The sequence below is a fragment of the Propithecus coquereli genome, unplaced genomic scaffold, assembly GCF_000956105.1.
Source record: "Propithecus coquereli isolate 6110/MARCELLA unplaced genomic scaffold, Pcoq_1.0 Scaffold241, whole genome shotgun sequence".
In the NCBI taxonomy this organism is placed as follows: Eukaryota; Metazoa; Chordata; class Mammalia; order Primates; family Indriidae; genus Propithecus; species Propithecus coquereli.
Genome location: NW_012147964.1, coordinates 2,692,475 through 2,700,246, shown reverse-complemented (window position 1 = coordinate 2,700,246; position 7,772 = coordinate 2,692,475). Strand labels below are relative to the sequence as shown.

The window sequence follows — 7,772 nt, the reverse complement described above, 5'->3', positions numbered from 1 at the left end:
ATGTATGTAGGTATTAGTCTACTTTATCATTTACTACTATAAAATATACACAAATCTATTACGGAACATTAAAATTCATCAACACTTATACACACAAACACATGGCCCCATTCACAGTCTAGAGAAATGCAATCGAACACAAAGGTGCAGTATTGAATCACAACTGCATAAAATTAACTGTAATAACATACCGTAGCACCATAATCGTTTCGTGGCCACCTCCTGTTGCTGTTACGGTGCGACAAGTATCGGTTAAAAACACCGCAGGACGCTAACCATCTCCGCGTGAGCAGCTCCTTTCCCCGCTATCTCGGTAGAAAGCAATCTCTCGAGGTTCTCGTGTGTTTTTCGTCGTGTTTAGCGCAATACCATAAACCCGGAATTACACCGTGGGGCCCCTCTGTAAGCGCCACTCGTGATGCCAGAAGTGTTCCCAAGGAGCAGAGAAAAATCATGACATTACAAGAAAAAGTCGAATTGTTTGATTTCTACCGTTGGTCGAACGGTTGTGTTCCATTTCAGACAATTCAGCTTGTAAACAGATGGCATAAACTTATGGTATTGATAAACACAGTACTGAGCTGTAAATGTATTTTTTTCTTCCTTGTGATTGTCTTAATAACATGTTCTTTTCTTAGCTTACCGGATGGTAAGAATACGGTATTTATATGATCCACGTAACGTAGGAAATCTGTGTCCATCAACTGTCTCGTTATCGATCGAGAAGAGGCTTGGAGTAATCGAGTTTGGGGGAGTTAAAGGTTAAATGTGGATTTTCAACTGTGCGGGGGGGTTGGCGCCCTCAACCCCGAGAAGTTCAAGGGTCGAGTGTGGTGTGTGCGTGTATATGTATACATATTTTCTAGTTATTTGAAAATAAGTCGCAGACTTGAGGCTCCCTTGCTGCTAATACTTCTGTGTGTGTTTCCTCGAAGCAAGGAAGGATTCGTGTAACACTTTGTGACATAAGCACAGTGCGATTGTCATAATCGGGAAATGTAACAGTCATCCAACACGATCGTTCACACGCTGTTTAATAAATTTCACCTCGATTATCCAATAATATCTCATGGAGCCACTTAGCTAAGCCCGCCCGCAAAGCCCAGGTCTAAGACACAGTCTGGGACCATTCGGTGCATTCATTGGGTTGCGAGTCCCCCTGGGAGGCAGTGGACTTCGAGCTGTCCTGTTTCTCCGGTGTCGTTGAGTCCCAGGCTAAGGGCGTATCTGGCGGGTCCTCCTCTCTGGACGGCTCTTTTCTCTTTTGTAATTGTGAGTGTCTGCGGGGAGCCCCCTGAGACCACGTAAACAGCCCACCTTCACCTAACTTGTACCGTTTTAGCGGTCACGATGATTTCTGTCCGGCTCAGTGGTCACCAGGGTGGCTGCATGCTCAGGGAGGGGGCACGTGGGCTCCCCCGCTTTGCGTCTGTGCCCAAACTTCCCTCGTCTGATAAGGACAGCAGTCACTGGGTGTAGGGCTCGCTCTATCTACCCCAGTGCGACCTCATCTTAACTTCATGACATCAGCGAAGACCCCGGGTTTGGGGAAATCTAACAACAAGCTCGCCTGGCCTTGCAAACTGCAGCCTGTCCCCTTTCCCTGCCTCCCCCCACCCCCACTGTCACCCTCCACACACTTCCCTCCCCTATTCCTTGTTCCTCTCTGAGCCAGGCACCCTGGTCTGTTTTCTGATGTCCCCTGGACTGGCCTTTGCCCCAGTCTCCATGTAATAGTCACCTCCTCAAAGAAGCCCTCCCTGACCACCTTGGAAAGGACTCCGCCTCTGTCCCCAGAAATCCGCCGGGCAGGCCAGCAGGCGGGAGGTGACGCTGCAGTCTAGAGGCCCAATTTCTTCTTCCTCAGAAAAACCCAATTTCTGCTCTTAAGGCCTTTGGACAAATTGCAATCCTGCCGCAACCCCACGTCTTTGAGGAAAATCTTCACGTAAAGTCGACGGGTTGCGGGTGTTAACCACATCTGCGAAATGTGACAACACCTGGACTCGTGTTTGATGAAGTCACTGGGCGCTGTCGCTGAGCGTTGACACTGAAAACCACCCACAGCACCCTCCGAACTGGAGCCTCATCCCGGCTGGGCCCCTGCGTCTGTCTTATGCGGCACCGTGTCGCAGAGGCCGGACACCCAACATACATGGTCTCGCGCCACATAACGACATTCTGGTCAGTGGGGGGCCACGTTATACAACCGTGGTCCCATAAGATTACAGTGGAGTTGAAAAATTCCTGTCGCTTGGTGGCATTGTCACCATTGCAACGTTGTATCACAATTATTTTACTTCTGTTTAACTTTAGGGCAGCGTAAGCACGCGGTGTTTATAAAGTCTGCAGAAGCGCTCAGTAACGTCCTAGACCTTCCCGTTCACGCACCGCTCACTCACCGACTCCCCCAGGGCAACCTCCAGTCCTGCAGGCTCCATTCACGTCCAGTGCCCTATACAGGGGCACAATTTTTTATCTTTACGCCATATTTTTACTATGCCTTTTCTCTACTGAGATACACAAAGAGCATTGTGTTACAAACGCCTTAGTATGGGAACACGCGGCGCAGTTTGTAGCCAGGAGCAAAAGGCTATGCGTGTAGCCTGGGTATACAGTAGGCTGTACCATCTGGGTGTGTGTGAGTACACTCCGTGATGCTCACGCAACGATGAAATTGCCTCACCACGCATTTCTCAGGATGCATGCCGTCCTTAAGCAACGTGCGACTGTGTTTGCTGAATGAACGAAAAGTAGGTCCCAAGGCTGCTCCCACTTTACTGATGAGGAAAACTGAGGCTCTGAGAGGAGAAGGCGCCACCTAGGCCCGCAGCCCAGTGGTGGCAGGGCTGGAGTTGGCTCTCAGACTCTTGGTCACCCGCACTGTTTCGGCACCACGCTGCTGGGATGCCTTCTGCAGCAGGACATTCTAGCTGGAGCCCGGTGACACTCCTTCCGATGAGAAGCCAATGTAGGATCCGCGCGGACCGTCCAAGGGTGTGAGGCTGAGTCACATCCTGGCGGGAATCCAAGACAGTGCCAGCTGCAAAGCGTTTTCCTCTGGCAGGAGGAGTTGGTGGCTGGACAGGGCCCCTGCTTGGCCGGTGGGGATTTTTTTGTTCCCACCAGAGTTTGCGCGCATGTGCCGGCCAGGCAGAAGGGGGCAGGCGAGCGCAATGACCGAGGGCTCGGGGCAGGCGTCAGGTGGCCTAGACAGAGTCTCAGCTCTGCCACCTTGAATGGTTCAACCCGGGCAGGGTCCCCTCACCCTGCCTCAGTGTCCCTCTCTGTGCAATGGGCTTCTACCTGCCTCCTGGGGTTACTGTACGGAACAAACAAGATCACACTGTGAAAATCCCAGTGTGGTGCCTGGCACACGGGGGACACCACGTACAGGTGTGAGGTATGATTCTAGATGATTCTACAACCACAGGCATTGTAGGCTCAGGTGCTGGTGGGGGCCAGGAAAGCAGAGAAAAGAGCCCGAGGGAAATTCTGACACCTGGGAGAGCATCGGAGAACAATCCCTGCTGATTGTTACCTGTTGGAGGCCGGGCACGGTGGCTCACGCCTGCAATCCCAGCACTCTGGGAGGCCAAGGCGGGAGGCTCGCTTGAGGTCAGGAGTTCGAGACCAGCCTGAGCAAGAGCAAGACCGCGTCTCTACTAAAAATAGAAAAATTAGCCGGGTGTGGTGGTGGCACCTGTAGTCCCGGCTACTTGGGAGGCTGAGGCAGGAGGATCGCTTGAGCCCAGGAGTTGGAGGCTGCAGTGAGCTGTGATGACGCCACTGCACTCCAGCCTGGGAGACAGAGCGAGACTCTGTCTAAAAAAAAAGATTGTTATCCGTTGGGAAGGAAAGGTCTCCTGATCCCAGAAAAGATGGAAATCTAGACTGTTTGTGTCACATCTCTGATTTGACAGCAAATGTAGAATGTTTTAAATGCCGCGTGGGCGGGACCCAGCTAGCTTCGGCGCATCCGCTGTCAGCCTGCAGTCCTGTCGCACCGTTTTGGGCGGCCTTGTAAGTGGGTAGTGTGTTTCCTGCACGCTGGGACCCTGGCGTGTGAGTTGACTCTTCCGCCCCGGTGAGCCTCTTTGAAACCTTCTTGTGACTTTATTTAAGCTTGCTTTTTTTTTTTTAGTTGAAGTGAAATTCACATAACATAAATTTTTACAGTGCACAATTCGGTGGCATTTAGTACATTCACAAAGTGACACAGCCACCACCTCTATCAAGTAGATATTTTCATCTCCCCAAAAAGAAACCCACCCTATTAAGTCACCCCCAAATCCCCAGCCCCTGGCACCCACGAATCCACGTCCCGTCTCTGTGGATCTGCCTGTTCTGGGCATTTCATACAAACGGAGTCTCAGACTGTGTGTCCTTCTGCGTCTGGCGTCTCTCACTGAGCACGATGTCCTCAAGGTCCCTCCACGCTGTGGCCTGTGTCTGAGCCTCGTCCCTTGTTGTGGCTGAGTGATGGTCCACATGTGGATGGACCAAGCTGTGTTTATCCCTCCATCTGTCAGAGGACACTGGGCTGTTTCTGCTTGGGGGCTGTTACGGATCACGGTGCTATGCATGTTCTGTGTGGACAGAAGTTTTCACGTCCTTGGGGCACCCCCTCGGTTTTGACCTTGCCGTCCACCGGCGCTGGGTGACACCTGATTCATCCCTTACCCCCAGGACCCGAAGATGCACTGGGAACAGAGCAGTTACTCAAAGGACATTTGATGAATGTGTCACTGGGGAAGAGAGGGAGGGAGGGAGGGGGACACCTGGTACCTAGATAGATTCCACCCTGAAAATGCTGCCAGCTCGCGCCCTAAGCGGAACAAAGGCGAGGAAATAAATAGTTTCTTGAAAGGAAAGGAAAAAGCATCCCACCGTCCTTCCGGTCTAAACAGCTGGCCTTGCAGCTGAGCAGGCAGCTCAGAGTTGCAGAGAAGAATTAATTGGACACCTCCGCCTGGGTTCCCTGAGTCAGCACACCCTGCAGCTAAAGGCGCTGGCAGCCCCGAGCAAAGCTCTTCTGCCTGGAATGGGATGCTTCCCAGGGGAGCGAAGGAGGCAGAGCTCCGGGTCAAACTCAGGCAGCACGAGCCCTTCCCTTCCAGAAGGAGTCCAAGGATGGCCAGAGAGCCACGGCCGCTTCTGCAAATCGGCGCTCAGCGGCGCACACTCCGAGCGGGAGTCTGGGTCCACCTTAAAGGGACATCAATGTATATGGTTGGCCGAGTTTCTTAAAATAAGCTTTATGATTGAGAGCAGTTCTAGATTTACAGAAAAGTTGCAAACTTTGCACAGAGAGTTCCTGAGCACTCTGCACCCGGTTTCTGCCGTGATTAACGTTTTCCATTAGTGGAGTACCTTTGTCACAATGAATGGAGCAAGATGGATACGTTATTAGTAACTGACTCCACACTTGATTCAGATTTTCTTTTTCTTTTTTTTTCTTTTTTTTTAAAGATGGGGTCTTGCTCTGTCACCCAGACTGGAGTGCAGTGGCACCATCACAGGTCACTGCAGCCTCCAACTCCTGGGCTCAAGCAATCCTCCTGCCTCGGCCTCCCGAGTAGCTGGGACTACAGGCGCCACCACACCCAGCTAATTTTTTAATTTTTTGTAGAGATGGGGTCTTGCCATGTAGCCCAGGCTGGTCTCAAACTCCTGGCCTCAAGAGATCCTCCCTCCTCAGCCTCCCAAAGTGCTAGGATTACAGGCATGAGCCACCGCACCTGGCCTCTATACTGCACTTTTTGGGATGACATCACTGTGTGCAGCTGGTGCTTAAACAGCAGGGAGCTATCTCCTTGACGGTGCATATCTACATGAATTATTTGCAATTATCCCTGCACAGGAGATATGTCTCTTCTCCCCTATTTATTTATTTATGCAATCATTTATTTATACCAGTACAGACTCATAGACATTTATTTTATACTTTGGGTTATAATCCAATATTTCATTATTTATGCAGCTGCTCTAACCACTCCAGCATTGACGTGGAGAGTTCTTATGGTTGACTCTTTTTTTTTGAGACAGAGTCTTGCTCTGTTGCCCAGGCTAGAGTGCAATGGCGTCATCCTAGCTCACAGCAACCTCGAACTGCGGGGCTCAAACGATCCTCCTGCCTCAGCCTCCCGAGTAGCTGGGATTACAGGCATGAGCCACCGCGCCCAGCCTCAAAAGGTTTAATATTCACTTGATCTGAAAGGAGCCCTCCAGCGCTGATTTTTTTTTTTTTTTGAGACAGAGTCTCACTCTGTCCCCCAGGTTAGAGTGCCATGGCATCAGCCTAGCTCACAGCAACCTCAAACTCCTGGGCTCAAGCGATCCTCCTTCCTCAGCCTCCTGAGTAGCTGGGACTACAGGCACATGCCACTGTGCCCAGCTAATTTTTTCTATTTTTAGTTGTTTGGCTAATTTCTTTCTATTTATAGTAGAGATGGGGTCTCGCTCTTGCTGAGGCTGGTCTCGAACTCCTGACCTCAAGTGAGCCTCCCGCCTTGGCCTCCCAGAGTGCTGGGATTACAGGTGTGAGCCACCGTGCCTGGTCAAGCGCTGATGTTTTATGAGTTTTCCATGCTAAGAAAGAAACGTATTAATATTTGGGCCTGTGATTCCCCAGAACTAACTGTGTTTTGTTGCTGTTGTTTTGTCTGCACTCGTGTGGCTGGACCTGTGCGGGTCACCTGGCGCTCCTCGGGCCGGATTTGCGGTGCCTGGTGCGATGCCCGCATCTGCAGGCCGCTGCCAGAAGAGACGGGGATGGAATTGCTCGGCAGCCCGGCAGGGGACACGTCCTGTAAGTTTCCACATGCGCAGACACGGTCCCCTCGTTCCCAGGTATCAGTTCTGCCTGGGGCTGTCACCATAGAAATATCAGAGGCCGCACACATGCTGAGTAGAATGTTCTGGTCTGAGACCTGCAGGGGAAGTGGTTGTGGCAGGACCAATGAGAGCACTGTCACAAAGACAGCATGCTGTGTTGCTGTGTGTCCTTGAGTTGATCACTCAACCTCTCTGTGCCTCCTACACCTCATCTACTAAATGCAGGTAGTGATCTTCTGACAGAGGAGATATGTAAGGATTAAATGAGGTGATACATGTGAAGTGTTCCCAGGGGGTGCCAGGCACAAAGTCAGCACAGAGGAGGGTGCCCTGGGAGGCTCTGCTCTGAGGTTCCAAATGTCCAGACACTGGGGACAGGTGTCTCCAAGGGGGGCTCCGAGGAGTAAACCAGTCCTCCCCAGCCCTTATGACTGTGCAGGATTTACCGGGTTACGAGCTCCCTGTCCCACCCTCTCCCGTGTCTCGGGCACCAGCAACGGAAAGGCATCCGTGTCATTGTCCCGTGAGTACTCGGGGCAGAGCCGCATCAGCCTCTGTCACCCCAGAACCCCATCCCCGGGACGGGCAGTGGAGGAAGGAAGCGGGAGAGGCCTGGATGTGGCAGGGCCAGCCTGGGCGAGGAAGGAGAGGGAACATTCACCAGGTCCCCAAGACGTGTCCAGCAACCACCTGTCTGGCCCCATGTAGGACGTGTCCCATGTGCACCAAAACCTGTGTCCGTGTCCTCGGGGCTGCCGTAAGGAGCCACCACAGCCCGGGCAGCCCAAGCAACAGAAGTTCGTTTTCTCCCAGTTCTGGAGGCTGAAGTCCAAGGTCAACGTGTGGGCAGGGCTGATTCCTCCTGAGGCCGTGACAGGGTCGGTCCCAGGCCTCCCTTGGCTTCTGGTGGCGGCCGCGTCCCTTGGCGTGTAGAC

At 52.2% G+C, this 7,772-nt stretch overlaps 1 protein-coding gene across 1 annotated transcript in view; it reads left to right on the top strand.

The window, feature by feature from the left end:
• ATCAY (ataxia, cerebellar, Cayman type) overlaps positions 1-7,772 on the top strand; it is a 34,779-nt gene that overhangs the window by 9,257 nt on the left and 17,750 nt on the right. The window contains exon 3 of the mRNA XM_012646138.1: positions 6,753-6,811. Coding sequence (XP_012501592.1) covers positions 6,753-6,811 — 59 coding nt within the window. The remainder of the gene's footprint in view (positions 1-6,752; positions 6,812-7,772) is intronic.